The 21950-nt window shown below is 38.3% G+C and overlaps 1 protein-coding gene across 13 annotated transcripts in view; it reads right to left on the bottom strand.

Moving 5' to 3' along the window:
- The window catches only part of Eml5 (EMAP like 5), a 205438-nt gene that overhangs the window by 62300 nt on the left and 121188 nt on the right, over window positions 1-21950 (bottom strand). For all 13 annotated transcript variants that reach the window (XR_010044824.1, XR_010044825.1, XM_063240926.1 and 10 more), the window contains one exon: window positions 6113-6254. Coding sequence is in view for 11 of the 13 variants with exons in the window: in XM_063240926.1 (XP_063096996.1) it covers window positions 6113-6254 (142 nt within the window). In the remaining 2 variants the exon portion in view is untranslated. The remainder of the gene's footprint in view (window positions 1-6112; window positions 6255-21950) is intronic.

Genomic DNA, 21950 nt, shown 5'->3' with positions numbered 1-21950 from the left:
TCCAGTCATAGGGAGTAAGGTATTTCTCCCAAGGTCAAATATAAGTTGCTGCACCTCCTATCACCTACCATAAGCAGAAGGAAGAAAATGCTTGGCAGGCTTTTTGGAAGCGACATATACATTTCATTAAGCTTCTGCCACCCATCTACCAACTCATTTTAGAAAACTTCCAGCTGTCAGTGAACATCTGAGCAAAAGAAGGCAAGACCTTCCTCTTGGAAAAAAAACATCAACAGATGCATTGAGACCCAAAGTTACCTGTCACATGCAGGGATGTTGTATGGAACACTACCCAAGGAGAATCACATTGAAGGACCACTGTCAGGAGCCGCCGAGCAAGTGATTGAGCCAAGAGCAATGGAGCCCCCTAGGTGAACAGGTGTTCCAGCCCCGAGAATACAGGGCATGAGAGATGAGCTAGTTGTTAGGCGAAGGGGTTTCATGTGACCCCAACTTTCTGCATGTATTAGTAAATGCACTGTGGTGGTTGAGCAGTTCCTTTCCTTTTATCCAGAGAGAGCCCTGGTCCTTTCAAGTGCAGGACCTTTCAAGTTGAGGTGACCTGAACTCAACTTTCTGTACAATGTTTCTGTCTTTTATTTCTCCATCCTCTTGCTGTCCCTTCTGCCCACCCCTGGGAATTTCAGAGCTGTGTAGGATGCAGCAAATCACATACTAAAGGGCAAATTCATGATGCCCTTTACAGTTTACTATTTTCCTTTTGAGAAACAGCTTCTAGGGGCTGGAGATTTAGCTCAGCGGCATAAGCGCCTGCCTTACAAGCAGGCAGTCATGAGTTCAATCCCTGGTACCGATTAAAAAAAAAAAAGAGAGAGAAACAGCTTCTAGCTTGCTACTAGTCCTTGCTAGAATAAATGCATAAGCATAAGTTATCATCAGGTGACCATGCGTCCTGAGTTTCTAATCACAAACTGTAAGTTACATGACAACCAAACCCCAGAATAAGTGTACAAAGCAGTAATAAGTATCAAGTGGACATGAAATATGAAAGACCTGGCTTGGAAAGATCTGAAAGTTGTAAGTAATGTGCATGATTGGGGGCTCAAAATCTTTTTGATAATTCCTGCTGCAATGCTTCATCCCTCTTAGAATCTATACCTCTGTGCTCATGAGTATTCCTCATGATCAATTCACTGAGGAAGAATTTTTTTCTCCATACGTTGGCATCCACTTGAAAGGCTTACAACTCCACTTCAGGGTGGCCCTGAATGACAGAAGTGAAGTTAAAATCTCCCTGGAGGCAGCACTTTAAGCAGTACATTTGGTCTTTTACTTTGCTATAAAAGATGACCAGATATGCAGATCTATGCTGATTCACTTGTATTTGCTAGAGAATTAGATGAATAGTTAGGGACCTGGAAGAAACAGAAGTGGAAGATTAGAGACAAGAAAACTGAAAAATATAAGTATGAATAAAATTCTCAGAAAGAGCACAGGCTGTGAAGATTTTTGTGTCTAAAGCCATCCACTACAATAGAAGTTCTTAATAATTAGACAGGAAAATGTTATGCTCAGGATATCAGCCTTTTTTTCCTAGCCAATTAGCTCAGCAGACTCACTTTGAAAAGGACAGAGTCTATTCGTGGACTAAAAAATACAACCTTCTTAACAAGGCTGATCTTGCTACCATTACTGCTGAACACCTAATCTATTAATAGCAAAGAGCAACGAAACTTCTGATATGTCACCATTTCCTAGGAAGACCAGTCAGCCACCTGATGGAATAATGATTATGTTGAACTTCTTCCACTATGCAGGTGACAAGGATTCACACGCAGTGGAATAGACACAAATTATGGATTTGCCTTTTTCACAATGCTTTTATTAGCACCACCATCCATGGGCAAACAAGATGTTTAATCATCATCACAGATTTCTACATTTGTGGTTAAGAAATTCATGGTAAGGAACATATAGTATCACACTCATGTCTATGGAGTTAACTAGTTTTACCAGATACTTCCATTACTCAGCAAAGCTGCTAACCGAAAGGCAGCAGGGCTTACTGAAGAATAATTTACCACCATTTGGGAAACAATTCCTGAAAGACTGGAGTTCCATCTTATAAGCTATGTGTAAACTTTGAATCACAGACTATTATTTGTTGCTATCTTCTTGACAGCCCGAATGCACGGATCTAAGAAATGGAACTGGGTTCCATCTGTTAATCTAATGGGTCCTTCTATTTGGTGGTTATTCTATTAATCTAGTAATTAATTTATGTAATTTAGTTTTTCATCCTGAAAATTATGAAGGATGTAGATCTACAGCCTTAGTTTCCAAGACCCAGGGGAATGCTTCTACTTGAAGACATAACAGTGGATCCCCTAAATTGAAGATGAGACTGCTACATGAGCCAACAGGAAAAGAAAGGAGTTATAGCTCTGGCTGGAGTGTCAGGATTACCAAGGGAGAACTAAATAGTGCTATACAGTGAAGGCAAAGAGCATTGTGTCGAACCCGAAGAACTCACTGGGATGCCCCTTACCTCTCCCATAACCTGTGATAAAGCTCAGTGGGAAAATAACAGCAACCATGTTTCTGTGGAGAGACTGACATTTCAGATTCAGTATAAGAGTTCAGGCTTGCCTACTCGCTTAATAATGCTGCTCACCTGAGGTTCTAGTCAAGGACTAGGAAACTACTGCACAGATAGCGAAAAAAGGAAGTCACAGAAATTAACTACAGTTTTATGACCAATTAAAGAAAAAAGGACTACAGTAACTTGCATACATGCTTGTTCTATCTCTATATATTTTTTAGGATACTAATTAGTTCTCTATCAATATTCTAAATATTTTATACAAGTTTGCAGGAGACTTAAAAGTTTAGTGTTAAGGTAACAAAATATTAAGACTAAATTTGAGAATAGCCAATATAGATAGCAGTGGGTAAAATGACTTGGGACTGCGTATCTTTTCTTTTTAGGGGAAGGGTAAGAATGTCACTTGTTTCAAGGGTAACTGCATTTCTGGGTAGAAGCATAAGGTTAGTTCTGTGGTTGTATTGGTTTAAATATGTCTGAAATGGAGTATGTAGATGCTAATTAGCCAAAGGAGTAGATTGTATCAGTTATTAATTTACTGCCTCAGTACCAAATTTACCATTCTTTGGACTTTTAGTCCTTTTTCTTTTGCCAGCAGGCTGATACTAAGCTTTGCCAATAGATGGTGCTACAGAGACACTACAAGGCTAAACCAGGAGTTGGTTTTCCTTCTGCCTCTGTGCTGTTCTACACAGAGAAGAACCAGGGCACCAGCAGGCAGAAGTCTGCGTGCATTCTCCACGATGGCAGTCCTAATTGAGTTCTCCAGGAAGTTTCTCCACCATCACAGTAACAGCTCTAATGGATCAGCCCTTTTGTAACCTCCAGCAAGATCTGTGCCAACACCAGCAGAGGTACTCACAGTTCAGTGACCTTGGCCCGAGGTTAAACTCTTCATCAAGCAGTGGTCCTGACCTAGCCTGTAGCCTGTGCCAAGGTTTTCCTTTACTCAGTGACTGTTGCCACTGCTTTACGGAGCCCTGCACTCTTTGCCAGACTTTACCAAAAACAGACTGAGTCTTCTGGCAGCAGACACACCATTTCCAAATAGGTCTCCTTCACAGCCTTTCTTTGTTCGCTTTCCTTCAGCACTAGTGAGAGAAGCTGGTTTCTCTGATGGGCACCTCTACAGTCTTCTTTGTAGGTAACCACCTTTTACTACTAGTTAGCACTTCTTTTTATTAAAATTTCCCTGTTCAAATGGCTGGTACAGTATGGGCTCTGTCTTCTGACGGGAGAATGACGACTGATCTCAAGCACGAGTATACATATGAAAAAAAGAAAACTGAGAGAATCTCTGGAGCATTCCTGTATGTAGAGAGCAGGAAGAAAAGAGAAAGCCAGCAAAGGAAACGAAAAAGAAGCCAGTTCCAGAGTCAAATGAAGGAAGAAATGATCAAGTGTGTCAAAAACTGATGTGAATCAAGGTGAAAACTGACCAAGGGATTGGCAGCAGGCCCAAGAGACCAACACAGCAAAAAGCCTGAGCGGAGTGGGCTGTGCTGCAACTGTCAGGTTGGAAAGAGAGAAGCAGGCATTAACTATTTTGAGTGTTCTGTCACAAGGCAGAGCAGAGAAACAGAACCACAGTGGTAACGATCATCACAGATGCATGTTTACTCAGCCCTTACAGTGCTGGCTGGTTGCAGACCTAGAACAGGTGGGAAGTTGGATTTAAACAAACATTATCATAACAGGCATCCTTTAAAAGTATAGTTCATGAAAAAATAAAGAAAATTCTCAGACATCAAAAGTAAAAGATGTGCAGACAACTGGAATAATAAAGCCACAGTTGTCCCAGGGGCAGAGAATCCATTCCACACCTGGGCTGCCTAGATCAAACTAGACCTCCTGAGGGGATGTATGTTCACTGTACTCATTATGGTTCTGGTTTTCAAATTTATGTTGAGTTCCATAATACAAACAGTGATGATGCAATCCTATAACTTCAGAACTTAAAAAATTTATCTCTGAATCATAAGTATCTAGTTATATTACTGCACTGAAGTTGTAATTGAACATGGGTTAGTCTTTGTTTGCTTTTCAAGTTTGATGGAGATGACAGCTTATATTGTCGAAATAATCCCTTTAGTTCAAAGACTTTTTGAATAGGTATTACATAAACACTCTTACTGGTTTCCTAGGGGTTCTGTAATGAATTACCACAATTGGATAGTCAATGCTATATAAATCTGTTCCCTTACAATTCTAAAGATGAAAGATCTAAAAGCAAGATGTTGACAGCGTTATGTTCCCCTGAAAGTTCTAGGGAAGAAGCCTTCCTGTCTCTAGCTTCAGGCGCTTTTCAGCAACTGCTGGTCCGCTCAGGTTTGTAAACACGTCACTCCAATTTCTTGTCTCCATTAGCACACTGTGTCCCTGTGTCTTCACATGGCCTCCATGAAGAAATACCAGTCACTGTATTTACAGCCTATCCCAATCTAGTGACTGATTCTTAAACTGTTGTATATGTGAAAACTCTCTTTCTAAATAAGTGCACATTTACAAATTTTCAACAAATTTTTACTTGAGAAACTCTAAAGCTACATTTTAGGAAGAAAAAAATGATACTAGAAAAAAGGTCTGAGATGCAAGAAGAAACGGTGAACAAAGAAATGTATAAGTGAAGATGAAACTGTATAAACACTGACTGCATAAATCAGTAATAACAACACCAATTGAAGAGGGCTGTAGGGGAAGAAAAAACAGAAAATAAAAATGCTGGGCATCAATAACTAAAAACATGGAAGGCGCTGACCAGAATTCAAGTGTTCAAGTATTCTGTGGATTATGATTTTCAAAAATTTTTAACTGTACATTAAATATACATTAAATACTGAACAGTAATCCTAAAAGAGAATAAATTCTGCATTTTAAGTCAATATAAATACGTAAAAATAAACTGAATGAATTATACACATGTTAGTTAACCTCAAGTTGGGTGTTACTCTGGCTAGACGATCCTTCCTTTCATCTGTTGACTATATCACATTTCTTATAGTAACTGTTCCCAACATAGCCAGTTGGAATTCCTCCTGTCAGACCTCCTAATTTTGTAATATTCCTACTTTACTAAGAAATTCAAAGCTGTCTGTATGGCCTCATCACCCTAGGTTAATAGTAACTTTGCTTCACTAATAGCTTCATCTGCCTCTTACACATGTACCCAATTCTGTTTCACACTAAAATAACCTTTCTCCATTTCTGCTACCTCTTTTAAAGTTAAAGCCATATTTCTTAGTTTCCAGCCCTGAATTATATAACTCAATCACAAATGGAGAAAAACTTAGTTGCTCTTTACTTCTCTTTATTTCCTATTGTCTTTCTAAGATGTTACTGAAAATTGGCTCAGTCTAGGCATGATCATGGGAGGTTCCATAAGGACTGTTTATAATTTTCTTTTGTAACATCATTAAAAAGTAGATGTTAAGTAAACATTTCAAAATACTTAAAAGTCTTTTATGTGTCTACTCCTGGTTTCTCATACTTTTGAAGGTTAGAAAATTGTGACAATTGAATCTATGCTCCAATGTAAGAGTCTCTTACCCTTTTTTAGTTTCCGGACAGCCAACATACAATGACTAGGTGAAAGATCCCATATTCTTAAGGTTTTATCATCACTTACAGTAGCACAAATGGGTAGATAAGGATGTGTAGCCAGACCCCACACCTCTCCTTCCATATGTCCCTATAAAGAAAACACAGGATCAGTTCAGCCTAAAAATATATGCATGGCACAACGAAGAGCTCCACAGACCTGCTCACCTGTGAAACTGATGAAAAAATTAAACCTTGAGTCATTTAAAGCCTGGAAATGTTTTGAAGCAGATAAAACAAATATTGAAGCAAATGTGTTAAAACTTGGTAAGCACAGTATGTCTATGATATTTAAACTAAGATCTAGTCCCTCTTCCCCCTACAACTCATCCAAATGGCAACTTCATGTTAGAATGACACAACCAGGAATACCTGACACTCCCAGTTTCTAATTGGAGAGCTATCTTCCTAGGAGGTACAGGGTTTTAGCATTTCTCATCCTGCCCCCAGCTACCCTTTGCCACATCCAAAATCTTTGAGAATACAGTTAACAAGCAGATGCTTCCGCCTCCTTCCCAACCCCTAATTCTAGATGGAAGCTCAACCTTGGGAACAGTGCCACTGATGTGCAACTCAAGAAGACCTGAGACTGCTGCCCCTTCTCCCCTACCAAGCATTCAGTTTCTTAAAGCCTGGGACTCTCAGAGAAACATGCCACTGCTCTTACTTTCAATTCCAGATTCCTCTGCAGAGATTTTAGCTAGAGGGAAAAGCATCCAGAAAGACAGCTCCTAATCTCCTCTTAAACAAACTATTCTATTTATAATAGCACCAAAAAGAATAAGAAACTTAGAATTTAACAAAATAAGTGCAGGACTTGTACACTGAAAACTGCCAAACCCTGGTGAAAAAGATCTTGAGAGTGCCACCATGCTCATGTGCTGGAAGACTTAATCCTGTAAGGGTGGATCTCAAAACTGATCCACAGATAGCGATGCTACTGTGCTGTACATTTTAAAAAAGTAAACATATAGTAGTATTTCTATTTAAGTATATACACTTAATTTTTTATTACTATAGTTCCATCTTTATTTCTAGCATGTGGATTTTCTCAAAGAGATTTTTTTGGCTACTGTTATATTCTGCTGCAGATGATTTTTAAAAAATGTTTCCTAGGATCCAGTTGTGATGGTGCACACCTGTAATCCTAGCACACGTGAGGCTGAGGTAGAAGGACTGCCGTGAATTCAAAGCCAATTTGGACTACATGTGAGGCCCTGTCTCAAAAAAAAATTTTTTTTTTGCCCCTAAATTTCTGGAAATCTCCTTAAGGTCTGTACTGTCATTGAATTTATAATTTATTTAGGTCTTTCATATCTTTAAATAAAATCTTAGAGTCTTCTTACCACAGACAATGCACATTTTAACCATAAAATTCCTTGTTGCTATACAGTTTTTTTTTTTGCTGTGAGCAGAATTTTTAAATCATATTTTCCAACTTGCTGTTACCACTACACATAAATACTATTAAGTGTTATATGTTGACTGTGTATCTGATTATATTATAGATCTCCTTAGTTAGTTCTAGTAACTAATTAGTTCTAGTACGCAGTTTATTCTTTTGTCATCCAAGTTACAGTATAACATTGGTTTTTTTTAAAAATTTTATTTAAAAGGAAAAAGAAAAAACAAAACAAAACAAAGTGGTATAACAGTACAAGTAATACAGAACTACAAAAAAAAAACCAGTAAAAAATCACCAGTTAATAGATTACATATTATCATCTTAGAGATAGTTGCTTAAGTCACCGTATCAAAGCATACAAAGTGGACATTCAAACAGTGAGAGCAAATAGTTGTGTTCAATGATCCAACCAAAAACATTAATATGTTCAGCTATTCAACACCCCTAAACACACTTGCTGTTGTATCCTTTAGAGCTCTTTTTTTCCCTCTCTTTTTTACAACAAAATTTACACATTTTGGGTTTTATTACTCCTTAGTTCTTCTTACTTTTTTGGGGGGGGAGAGAATAAAGTCAAATATGGCAAAACAAAGCTGTCAGTCAAAAACAAGGATAGACATAGCGCATGATGTAAAACAGAGTACAAGGTTATCAACAATGGTTATCAACGATGTCTCTTGTTTCCTTAAAAAGAATTGTCTATCTCATTAGATATTATAAAGTTGAACAAAACAGTAGAGAACAAGACCAATAAAACTTAAGCATTGTAAACATTACAGGACTTCCAAAGGAGACAATAGTCAAACCAGAATGGGCATCTTAGTGAATCTTATTGCCTTCAAAGTAGTTGCCTATACCCTCAAACTTGATACTATCATACAGAATGGAACATACTATCATACAGAATGGAACAGAGTCTAATCAGTCAAAACAAGATAGTGGGAGTATTACAGGACTTCAAAACAAGTTAATAGAAAGTCAAAAAAGTTACTATTATATATCCTGCTAATTTTTTTAACTTTTCCCCTTAATTAAAAAAAACATAAGAAATAACTAAATAATTTTTTATTGAATAAGGTAGAGACTGAGATAAAACAGGACGTAACAATGTAACAATACAGGTCAAAGCATGACTGTTTCAGCAACCTAGTGCTTCACCACCAAATAACCCGACTTAATAGTAGTTACCATAGTGTCTGTCTTTTTCCTTGAAATATTTGAATAAAACTTCATATACTATAGCTTCAAATATTTCCATATCAAGAAGCCCAGAACAAAGCCTTTCCAATTAATAAGTGAAAACTTTATAAGTCTTCAAGGCCACATAATGGGGAACCATGAGTAACACATATTTTTATATATTGGAATCATTACTTACATTAGGGAAACTATTCGGTATTTACACATGCGAGATTGATTTATTTCACTTGTGAGTATGGTCTCAAGCTGCGCCCATTTATTGATAAATATCTCAATGTGATCCTTTTTTATAGCTGAATAATACTCCATTGTATAGAAATACCACAACTTTTTTATCCATTCCTCAGTTGATGGACACTTGGGTTGTTTCCAAGATCTGGCGATTACAAATTGTGCTGCTATAAATATAGGTGCACATATATCACTGTGGTATGATGCTTTCAGTTCTTCTGGGAATATGCCTAGCAGTGGAATAGCTGGAATAAATGGGACTTCCAATCCCAGCTTTTTGAGAAATCTCCAGACTGACCTCCACAATGGTTGCACCAGTCTACACTCCCACCAACAGTGTAGGAGAGTTCCTTTTTCCCCACAGCCTCTCCAGCATTTGTTGTTGTTGGTTTTCTTGATCCTGGCCATTCTTTCAGGAGTGAGATGGTATCTCAGTGTGGTTTTAATTTGCATTTCTCTAATGACCAATGACGATGAACATTTTTTCATGTATTTATTTGCCATTTGCATTTCTTCATCTGAGAAGTACGTATTCATCTCAGATGCCCATTTTTGGATTGGATCTTTGAACTTTGGGGGTCTGAGTTTTTTTAATTCTTTATATGTTTTACACAAGAGTACCTTGTCTAAGAGAGAGTTCATTAAAGTCTTTTCCCAGTTTGTGGGTTTTCTTTTCACTATGCTGGAGATTTCTTTTGACATGCAGAAACTTTTTAATAAGAAGTGGTCCCAGTTATTGATTCTGGGAAGTATTTCCCGTGTGGTTTGAGTCCTGTTCATGAATTCTCTACCTACTCCTATGTCTTCAAGGTTTCTACCCAATTTGTCTTCAAATAGAATTAGTGTTTCTGTTTTAATATTCATATCTTTGACCCATTTAGATTTTAATTTAGTATATGGTGATAGACATGGGTCTAGGTTTAGTTTTTGGCAAATGGAGAGCCAGTTTTTCCAGCACCATTTATTAAAGAGACTGTCGTTCTTCTAGTGAACCTGCTTGGCTCTTTTATCAAAGATAAGGTGGTTGAGTGTGTTTGTAGTTGTGGTTGTATCTTCTAATCTATTCCATTGATCTTCGGCTCTGTTTTGATTCCAATACCATGTTGATTTTACTACTGTTGCTTTGTAGTATAACGTCAAGTCAGGGATTGTGATGCCTCCTGCTTTGTCTTTGCTGCTTAGAATTGCCTTTGCTATTCTAGGTCTCTTCTGGTTCCAGATGAATTTTAGGAGTGATTTCTCTAGATTTATAAGGTACGTTGATGGTATTTTTATTTGGATTGCATTGAATCTGTATAACAGTTTTGGGAGAATGGCCATTTTCACAATTTTTGTTCTTCCTATCCATGAGCAAGGCATGTCTTTCCATTTTCTGAGATCATCTTCAATTTCTTTTTTCAGTGTATTATAATTTTCACTGTATAAGTCTTTCACTTCTTTCGTAAAAGTAATTCCTAAATATTTCATTTTTTTGCTTGCTAATGTGAAGAGTGTAGTTTCTCTTATTTCCCTCTCTGTGATTTGTTGTTCGTGTATAGGAATGCTATTGATTTCTGAGCATTGATTTTGTATCCAGCCACATTACTGAATTTATTTATTGTATCTAAGAGTCTTTCAATGGAGTTTAGGGGGTCTTCTATGTAGAGCATCATGTCATCTGCAAACAATGATAATTTAACCTTTTTTTCCTATATTTACCCCTTTTATTTCTCTCTCTTGCCTAATTGCTCTGGCTAGTACTTCCAGTACTATATTAAATAGGAGTGATGATAAAGGACATCCTTGTCTTGTGCCTGATTTTATTTTATTTTTTTGTTTTTTTTAATTTTTATTTAAGGAGAAAAGAAAAGAAAGAATAAAAAACAGTGAAGGGGTACAAATTATACAGATTTACAGAAGAAAAAAATGCGCAGTAGGAAATCACTAGTTAATGGATTACATATTGCCATCTTAGAAATAATTGTTCAAGTCACAAAATTAAAGCTTGTAGAGTGGACATTCCAACAATGATACTGCAAACAGTTCTGTTCAATGATCCAATAAAACTCTGTGATATCATTTTCTATCTTATACATTTAAATATACATGCAATTATATAGTTTAGAGCACTTTCTTTTCCTCTCTTTTGTACAGTGACTATTACACATTTTGGGTTTCATTGCTCCCATGGTTCTTATTGCTTTTTTGGAAGAGAGTAAAACCAAATGTCACATAACAGAACAGAATCGGTCAAGTCAAAAGGGTGGATATAATAGATAATATAAAAACATAATACAAGGTGATCAACAATGGTTACCATAATGCCTCCCGCTATTTCTAATAGAATTGCCTATATCATTAGTTGTAATACAATTGAACAAAACAGTAAAGAATAAAACCGACAAAACCAAAACATTGGAGATATTGTAGGTCTTCAAAAGTAGATAAAAGTCAACGAGAATGGGCGTTATAATGAATCTCATTATCTTCTCAGCTGATGCCTAAACTTTCGAACCTGATACTATCCAGCAAAACAGAATAGAGGAACCTCAGTCAAAAACAAGATGGTGAGAGTAATACAGGGCTTCAAAACGAGATAATAGAAAGTCAAAGTGGGTTACTATATTATATCCTGCTATTTTTTCCCTTTAATTAAATGGATAAAAATAAAAAAGTAAATAATGGAGTGGAGATTGAGAAAAAAGAGGGCATAACAGCGAAACAGGGCAGATCAAAACATAACCATTTAAGCAGAATAGTGTTTCACCACCAGATATTTCCGACCCAAAAGTAGTTACCATATTGACTCCCTCCCTGAAGTCCTTGAGTACAACTTCATATACTGTAGCATTAAGTATATCAAAACAATGTAAAACCATTTAAGAGAATGACAGCATTATAGAGTATTTAGAATCGACTAACAGAAAATGAACAATGGTCTCTGTATAATCTCCTTGTCTTTAAAAGGTTTTTGCTTATACTATCATACATAACAAAATCCAATAAGATACAACCTGTTTAGACCATTGGAGACAGAAGAACAAAAGCTAGATGAGACTTCAAAACAAGATGGTACTAAATCAGCATTACCTATTAAGATGTCATTTTCTCCAAAATAGCTGTTCCTATCATCCAATCTTCTCTGTCTCATTTCTGTTGAGCTCTTTTTCTGTCAGTAGCTGTCAGTTTGTCTTCTTCATTTTGTTCTCTGCTCCATTCGTTGTGGCCTCCCCACCATTATTTCTGGGTTCTTTGTATTTTTCTTTTTTTAGAATATCCTGCAATACTTTCTGTAGGGTTGAATTGGTGGTTGCAAATTCCCCCAGTTCCTCTTTATCCTGGAAGCACCTCGTTTTTTCATCAATTTCCAGGGACAGTTGTGCAGGATATCTCAATCTTTTTTTTTTTTTTTTTTAACTTTTTTTTTTTTATTTTATTTAAGGAGAAAAGAAAAAAAAAGCAGGGAAAGGGTACAAGTTATACAGATTTACAGAAAAAAAATGAACAGTAGGAAATCACTAGTTAATGGATTACATATTGTCATCTTAGAAATAATTGTTCAAGTCACAAAATTAAAGCTTGTAAAGTGGACATTCCATCAATGATACTGCAAACAGTTCTGTTCATTGATCCAATAAAACTCTGTGATATCATTTTCTATCTTATACATTTAAATATACATGCAGTTATATAGTTTGGAGCACTTTCTTTTCCTCTCTTTTGTACCATGACTATTACACATTTTGGGTTTCATTGCTCCCACGGTTCTTATTACTTTTTTGGAAGAGAGTAAAACCAAATGTGACATAAAAGAACAGAATCGGTCAAGTCAAAAGGGTGGACATAATAGATAATGTAAAAACATAATACAGGTGATCAACAATGGTTACCATAATGTCTCCCGCTATCTCTAATAGAATTGCCTATATCATTAGTTATAATACAATTGAACAAAACAGTAAAGAATAAAACCGACAAAACCAAAACATTGGAGACATTGTAGGTCTTCAAAAGTAGCTAAAAGTCAACAAGAATGGGCGTCATAATGAATCTCATTATCTTCACAGCTGATGCCTAAACTTTCGAACCTGATACTATCCAGCAAAACAGAATAGGGGAACATCAGTTAAAAACCAGATGGTGAGAGTAATACAGGGCTTTAAATCAAGGTAATGAAAAGTCAAAATGGGTTACTATAATATATCCTGCTATTTTTTTCCTTTAATTAAAAGGATAAAGATAAAAAAGTAAATAATGGAGTGGAGATTGAGATAAAAGAGGGCATAACAACGAAACAGCGCAGATCAAAACATAACCATTTAAGCAGAATAGTGTTTCACCACCAGATAATCCTAACCTAAAAGTAGTTACCATATTGTTTCTTTCTTTGAAATCCTTGAGTACAACTTCGTATACTGTAGCATTAAGTATATCAAAACAATGTAAAACCATTCAAGAGAATGACAGCATTACAGAGTATTTAGAATCGACTAACAGAAAATGAACAATGGTTTCTGTATAATCTCCTTGTCTTTAAAAGGTTTTTGCTTATACTATTGTACATAATAAAATCCAATAAGATACAGCCTATTTAGACCATTGGAGACAGAAGGACAAAAGCTAGATGAGACTTCAAAACAAGATGATACTAAATCAGTATTACCTATTAAGATGTCATTTTCTCCAAAATAGCTGTTCCTATCATCCAATCTTCTCTGCCTCATTTCTGTTAAGCTCTTTTTCTGTCAGTAGCTGTCAGTTTGTCTTCTTCATTTTGTTCTCTGCTCCATTTGTTGTGGCCTCCCCGCCACTATTTCTGGGTTCTTTGTATTTTTCTTTTTTTAGAATATCCTGCAATACTTTCTGTAGGGTTGAATTGGTGGTTGCAAATTCCCCCAGTTCCTCTTTATCCTGGAAGCACCTTGTTTTTCCATCAATTTCCAGGGACAGTTGTGCAGGATATCTCAATCTTGGCTGGAGATTATTATCTTTCAATGCTTGAATTATTTCCCCCCACGCTCTTCGTGATTTGATGGTTTGTGCAGAGAAATCTGCTGTAATTCTGATGGGTGTTCCCTTGTAAGTGGTCTGTTTCTTGTCTCTTACAGCTTTTAATATTCTGTTCTTGTATTGAATTTCTGGAATTTTTATTATTATATGCCTGGGTGTTGCTCTGTTTGGGTTGTAGGTAGCTGGGGTCCTGTATGCCTCATACATCTGAGTATCTTTACCTTTTGCTAAATTAGGAAAATTCCCCTGGATTATTTCTGTGAGTAGCTTTTGTAGTTCACTTGTTTGCATCCCTACTTCTTCTTTTATGTTCTTAATCCTTAAGTTATGGATCCTCTTATCATCTTCTTGTCTTTGTATTATTGCTGTTTGTTTCTTTGTTATTTTTAAGAAGTTTTTCATTTCATTCTCCCATATTACAAGTCTGCCCTCCAGTTCAGATAGTCTGTCCTTAGTTTCTTTCAAGCTGTTATGCCAGTCTTCGATAGACTTCTTAGTATCTTGGTAGTCCCTTTGAACCTGCTTCACGTATTCTATGCTTTCTCTGTTTTCTCCATCAAACAATTCTCCCCTTTTTTTCTGTTCTTCCATTCCATCACCTGTTTTTTCTTGGGTGGTGCTTAGCATTTCTCTAACTATTCTGCATACTTCTAGCTTCAGGTCGTTGATAACTTCATTCCTGAATTGGTCTATGAGGCTCTCTATATGGTGCCTTATGTGTATTGGTGCGGTGTCTGCTATTGCCTGTTTCTCAGAATTGGGGGCCGAGGAGACTTTCTTGTTGCTGCCTCTTCCCATGCTGCCTCTTCTTCTCTGTTCCTTATATATGCAAGCTTATATAAGAGGCCCAGCTTCTCTCCCAGTCAGCCACACCCTGATCGAATTGCGCCAGTTAGGTGTTCCCGCTCACCGCTGCGCACCAGGGAGTTACGGACCAGGCAGCCTACGCGTCTCCCCTCCCGGCCACCGTCAGGCTCTGGGATCTGGGTTGGGACAGTCTACCAGGTCCGCCGGCAGCGTCACGCAGGCCAGGCACTTTTCACCAATCCCGCCTGAGAGGGGGATGTGTGGCTGGAGTCGCCACCCCGCCCTGCTCCCGCAGGACTGCTCAGGCCCAGAAAGTCCTCTGCTGGAGTCAAACTGTGGTAGAGTGTCAGTTTCTCTCACTCACCTCACCATAAGTCAGTGCACGCCTCCCTGCCGTTCGCAGATTGCCGTTCTCAGAGCTTCTGCATGTCTCTCCCCTTGCCGAGCCGCTGTAGAGGCAGCCAGCCGCTGCGCGGCGGGAAACCCAAATCGCGGCTTACAATGGCGCGGTTCCAGCCTCCACACCGAGTCTTTTCTGTTCCTGTTTTAGCACCAGGACTGCATTCCAAGTTGGCTTCTCTCAGCCCAGTTCGTTCCTGAGTCAGCAGAGCATATCTCCACCTGCTTATGTCTCCTTAGTCCGCACCATTCCTGGCTTCTGAGCCGAGTCTTTCAGAGAGCCGCCGGTAGTTGCTGTTATCTGTCCGCCATGTTCTCCCGCGGGCAGGATATCTCAATCTTGGCTGGAGATTATTATCTTTCAAAGCGTGAATTATTTCCCCTCATGCTCTTCGTGATTTGATGGTTTGTGAAGAGAAATCTGCTGTAATTCTGATGGGTGTTCCCTTGTAGGTAGTCTGTTTCTTGTCTCTTACAGCTTTTAATATTCTGTTCTTGTATTGAATTTCTGGAATTTTTATTATTATATGCCTGGGCGTTTCTCTGTTAGGGTTGTAGGTAGCTGGGGTCCTGTATGCCTCATACATCTGAGTATCTTTACCTTTTGCTAAATTAGGAAAATTCTCCTGGATTATTTCTGTGAGTAGCTTTTGTAGTTCACTTGTTTGTGTCCCTACTTCTTCTTTTATGTTCTTAATCCTTAAGTTATGGCTCCTCTTATCATCTTCTTGTCTTTGTATTATTGCTGTTTGTTTCTTTGTTATTTTTAAAAAGTTTTTCATTTCATTCTCCCATATTTCAAGTCTGCCCTCCAGTTCAGATAGTCTGTCCTTAGTTTCTTTCAAGCTGTTATGCCAGTCTTGGATAGACTTCTTAATTTCTTGATAGTCCCTTTGAACCTGCTTCACATACTCAATGCTTTCTCTGTTTTCTCCATCAAGCAATTCTCCCCTCTTTTTCTGTTCTTCCATTCCACCATCTGTTTTTTCCTGGGTGGTGCTTAGCATTTGTCTAACTATTCTGCATACTTCTAGCTTCAGGTCGTTGATAACTTCATTCCTGAATTGGTCTATGAGGCTCTCTATATGGCGCTTAATGTATATTGGTGCGGTGTCCACTATTGCCTGTTTCTCAGGATTGGGGGCCGAGGAGCCTTTTTTGTTGCTTCCCTTCCCCATATTTTCTGTTCCTTATAAAATGCAAGCTTACATAGGAGGCCCGGCTTCCCTGCCTGTCAGCCACAGCCTGATCAAATTGCGCTGGCTAGTTGTTCCCGCCCACCGCTGCGCACCAGGGAGTTGCGGAGGAGGCAGCCTACGCGGGAGTCAGTCGCTCCTCCGGGCCACTGTCAGGCTCTGGGATCTGGGTTAGGCCAGCCTAGGGAGTCCGGCAGCAGCGTCACGCAAGCCAGGCACTTTTCAGCAATCCCGTCCGAGAGGGGAATGTGTGGCTGGAGTTGCCACCGCGCCCTGCTCTTACAGGACTGCCTGAGCCCAGAAAGTCCTCCGCTGGAGTCAAACTGTGGTAGGGGGTCAGTTTCTCACTCACCTCGCCACCAGTCAGTTTTCATGTATGCCTCCTTGTCCGTCCTGTTTTCTACTCCGTTCGCAGACTCCCGTTCCCAGAGCTTCTGCGTGTCTCTCCCTGCCGAGCCGCTTGTGGAGGCAGTCAGCCGCCGAGCGGCGGGAAACCCAAATCGCGGTTTCCAATGGCGTGGGGTCGAGCCTCCACACCGAATCTTTTCTGTTCCTATTTTAGCGCCAGGACTGTATTCTAAGTTGGTTTCTCTCAGCCCAGTTCGTTCCTGAGTCAGCAGAGCATATCTCTACTGGTTCGTGTCTCCTTAGTCCGCATCACTCCTGGCCTCTGAGCCGAGCCTTTCAGAGAGCCTCTGGTAGTTGCTGTTGTCTGTCCGCCATGTTCTCCCGGAGTTGTGCCTGATTTTAAAGTAAAGGCTTTCAATTTTTGGCCATTTAGTATGATGCTGGCTGTTGGTTTGTCATAAATGGCCTTTATTATATTGAGGTAAAGACCATTTATTTCAATTTTCTGTAAGGTTCTTATCATAAATAAGTGTTGGACCTTATCAAAAGCTTTTTCTGCATCTATAGAAATGATCATGTGATTCTTACTTTTGGCTTTATTGATATGGTGGATTACATTTATTGATTTACGTATGTTGAACCATCCCTGCATTCCTGGGATCAATCCCACTTGGTCATGGTGTATAATCTTCTTGATGATTTGCTGCATCCTATTTGCCAATATTTTATTGAGGATTTTTGCATCTGTGTTTAGTAGGGAGATCAGTCTATAGTTCTCTTTTTTAGTTGGGTCTTTCTCAGGTTTTGGTACTAGAGTAATATTTGCTTCCAGGAATGACTTAGGAAGGATTGCTTCCCTTTCAATTTCATTGAATAGTGTGAGGAGTGTCGGCATTAGGTCTTCTTTGTATTTCTTGTAGAATTCTACAGTGAATCCATCTGGGCCTGGGCTCTTCTTTGTAGGTAAGGACTTAATTACATTTTCAATTTCATTAACAGAGATTGGGTTATTCAACAGTTTTACATCCTCTTGATCTAGCTTTGGTACTTCATATGTTTCTAAGAATCTGTCTATTTCTTCTGTGTTATCAAACTTTTGAGAGTAGAGGTTTTCGAAATAGGTGTTGATGATCTTCTGTATTTCTATTGGGTCTGTAGTGATTTCACCTTTTTCATTTCTTATTGCATGAATTTGAGCTTTTTCTTCCCTTTTTAAAATAAGGTTGGCTAGGGGCTTATTGATTTTATTTATTCTTTCAAAGAACCAACTCTTTGATTCGTTGATTCTTTGGATTGTTTTCTTAGTCTCTATTGCATTGATTTCTGCTCTGATTTTTATAATTTCCTCTCTTCTTTTGGCTTTGGGCTTGACTTGCTCTTCTTTTTCTAGCTGTTTGAGGTGTAGCATCAAGTTATTTATTTGTATTCATTCTGTTTTCCTGATGTGGGAACTCAGTGCAATAAATTTTCCTCTGAGGACGGCTTTCATTGCATCCCACAAATTCCGGTAAGTTGTATATGCGTTTTCATTTTCTTTTAGGTATTGTTTAATTTCTTCTCTAATTTCTTCTGTGACCCACTGATTACTCAAGAGTGTATTATTCAGTTTCCATGTGTTTGCGGGATTTTTGCAGTATCTTTTATCATTAATTTCTAATTTCAGAGCGCTATGATCCGATAACATGCAAGGGATGATTTCAACTCTTTTGCATTTGTTTAAATATGTTCTGTGAGCTAATATATGGTCTATTTTAGAGAACGATCCATGTACTGCTGAGAAGAATGTGTATTCTGATGTGGGTGGAACATTCTGTATATATCTATCAAATCCATTTGTTTGCAGGTGTGATTCAGTTCTGTTATTTCTTTGCTGATTTTCTGTCTGGTTGATCTGTCCCTTGGTGTCAATGGCGTATTAAGGTTCCCTGTTACAATTGTGTTACTGATAATTTGAGTTTTCATTTCTGTTAATAGTTGTTTTATATAACTGGGTGCTCTGGAGTTTGGTGCATATATATTTAAGATAGTTATCTCTTCCTCTTGGAGTTTTCCCCTTATGAGTATGTAGTGACCTTCTTTGTCCTTTATGGTCACTGTTGGTTTAAAGTTCACATTGTCTGCAAACAGAATGGCTACTCCTGCCTTTTTTTGGATTCCTGCTGCATGAAGTATTGTTTTCCATCCTTTGACTTTCAGTCTGTGAGTATCCTTCTGGGTTAGATGGGTTTCCTGTAAACAGCATATGGTTGGATTTTGTTTCTTGATCCATTCTGCTAGTCTGTTTCTTTTGATTGGTGCATTGAGACCATTTACATTAATGGTTATTACTGTTAAATGCTGGTTTATTGTTGACATGTTATGTCTCTGCTGTTACATCTTTATCTTTCTGTTCTGTTTAATTATCTGCTTTGCTTAGTGGTTTTTTCCTTTGTGTATCTAAACTGTCTTTCAATATTTTTTGCAGGGTTGGTTTGGTGTTCATGAAGTTCTTCAGCTGTTCTTTGTCATGGAAGTATCGTATTTCACCATCAATTTTGAATGATAGTTTTTCAGAATACATCAGTCTAGGTTGGAAATCATTTTGCTTTAGGATCTGGAATACTTCACTCCATGCTCTTCTTGACTTTATTATTTGTGCTGAGAAGTCTGCTGTGATTCTGATAGGTTTTCCTTTATAAGTGATCTGTCTTTTCTCTCTAACAGCTTTTAATAATCTATTCTTGTGTTGGATTTCTGGGATGGTGATTATTATATTTCTGGGTGTAGTTTTATTTTGGTTATGACTATTTGGAGTTCTATATGCTTCACTGATCCTGATGTCGGTTTCTGATCTCCTGCTTGGGAAATTTTCAGGTATTACTTCTCTAAATATCCTCTTGACATCCTTTATGTTGTCTCCTTCTTTTTCATTAATCCCTATCATTCTTATGTTATTTTTCTTTGCATCATCTTGCAGTTGTTGAATTGTTGTTTCCTGATTCCTTGTTATTTTTAAAAGATCTTTCCTTTCCTGTTCACTAGCTGCAATCCTGTCTTCAAGGTCTGAAATTCCATCTTCACTTTCATTAAGGTGGTTTTTACAACTTTCAGTGGAGTTTTTTATTTTCTGTATATCTCTGTGCATCTGCATTAAGTATACTGTTTGTTTCTTATATTGCTCATCTAGGGATTCTATCTTTTTGTTTAGTTCCTCCAATTTTTTATCTGTGTTTTCTTTAGATATATTCAGAATCTCTTTCATTTCTTTTATCATTTCTTCTTTTACCTGGGAGATTATTTCAAGTTTGAATTTCTTTAAAGCTTCCTGGAGTTGCCTGTTAATTTCAGTAGCTATTGTGTCCGATATTTGAGGTGAATGGCATGTATTTTCTTCTATTAACATTGCTTCTAGGGTTTCTTGAGATGGGCTGGAGGTTTGAGGTTGTAATTTGGTCTTTCGTTTTGTCATTTTCCTATATTTCTGTGCTTCAAGTGTTATTTGAAAGGTTCCTCAGGGTCTGTTGGAAATCCCCTTCTATGTTCCCAGCTCCTGAGACTCTGGCACCCCATTACCCCAAGCCACTGGGCCTGCAGAACCAATGGCCCTCCTCTGCCTGTTCAGAACTCTGCAGTTCCAGATAAGCTGGGCCTCAGGGACACTGTGCGCCCACCTGCCCTTTGGAAGCTCCACAGCTCTCCAAGCGCAGCCGAGATGGGGAGGCAGATGTAGACGCCTCAAACCCAACTCTCCACTTCACTGCACCCGGAAGCCTGCAGGGTCCCAAACAGTCTGGGCTTTGGGCAGAGTGTGCTGAGCACTCACCACTGGCCGCGGTGCCTCTGGAACCTGCGATCCTCCCCTGCTTGCTTAGATATCCACAGTCCTCCAGACTCACGGGAAGGCTGATGCAGGCGCCCCAGATCCGCCCAGCCCCTCCTCTGCACACCGATGGCGAGGTGCGGGAGTCCCAAACAGGCTGGGCTCCGGGGAGTATAACATTGTTATATCTGGAAATATCACTGTAGTCTATTTATTTCAAATGCTTACATCTTTTGTTGATTTGTTTATTTGATTGGTTGAGGTTTTACCCATAAGCTTGGAAGATAACAGTGACACCTGATATCTGTATCTTGTTCCTGATGTCAAGGTGATTATAAAACACTGAAATCTGGGGCCAGGGATTTAGCTCAGTGGCATAAGTGCTGCCTGGCAAGCACAAGGTCCTGAGTTCAATTCCTGGTACCAAAACACAAAACAAAACAAAAAGAAACTCACTGAAATCTTAAACTTATAGTAAAAGTATGGTGCACAAGCCTGTAATTTTGGCACCTGGGAGCCTGAGGAATGTTTTGATTTTGAGACCAGCCTGAGTTACATAGTGTTCAAGGCCAGCCTGAATTGCACAGTGAGAACCTGTATCAAAAAACTATAAAAGAAAAGAGGAAAAAAAAATAGGCCGGGGATGTGGTTCAGTAGCAGAGCATCTAATGAAGCTGAAGCCTTGGGTTCAATCCCCAGCATCATAAACAGAAACATACACACCCACAAAAAAAGGGGAGAAAAAGATACAGTAACAATTTTACTTGGGAGGTTAGTAGGGTGAGACAGCTCCTGTGCTTTGCATTTTTGTGTAAGGAAACTGAAGTCCCAATTAAGTAGTAAAATGAAACTAGATACTTAAAATTTAACAGTCAAAAATGGCCAATTAATCTCTAATTAAAGCTTTTTTCACTGTAACCAATCAAGGATCTTGTCTTTCACATTGAGCTCACTGTTATGCTGCTTCAGATCTCCCTGAATCTCTTCCAGTGTTGAGTGTTGCTCAAATCATTAGTATCTGAATGCTCAAATAAACTCTGTTAAATGTATTTTGTCTAAAGCTTTTCTCTTAATAGATGTCATTTATGATTTTCAAATATTTTATCACCATTATGAAACTACAATTTTTAATAATTCCATCTCTGGATTCAACTGTAAAACAGTACTAATGGTAATATTTTCCAAACGATTGTAAACACATTAAACACCATCATTTCTTTATTTCAAAGAAATCAGGTATTATTAAATACAGTGTTTTGTCATTTACGTACATACTCTCAATATGTCAAAATACTGTAATACCAGTAACATAATAAAGCATCAAATGTATGTGCAGTGTTTAGACTTACATACACGCTTTGGAGTCCTGCAAAGTTGGGGTTAGAAGGCAAGTAAATCCTCATTAAGAAAAAA

Source organism: Cavia porcellus, unplaced genomic scaffold (assembly GCF_034190915.1).
Source record: "Cavia porcellus strain 051 isolate PalLab524CR breed Dunkin Hartley unplaced genomic scaffold, mCavPor4.1 scaffold_31, whole genome shotgun sequence".
Taxonomy (NCBI): domain Eukaryota; kingdom Metazoa; phylum Chordata; class Mammalia; order Rodentia; family Caviidae; genus Cavia; species Cavia porcellus.
The sequence above is the reverse complement of the archived record's forward strand: the minus strand, read 5'-3'. Positions and strand labels throughout refer to the sequence as shown.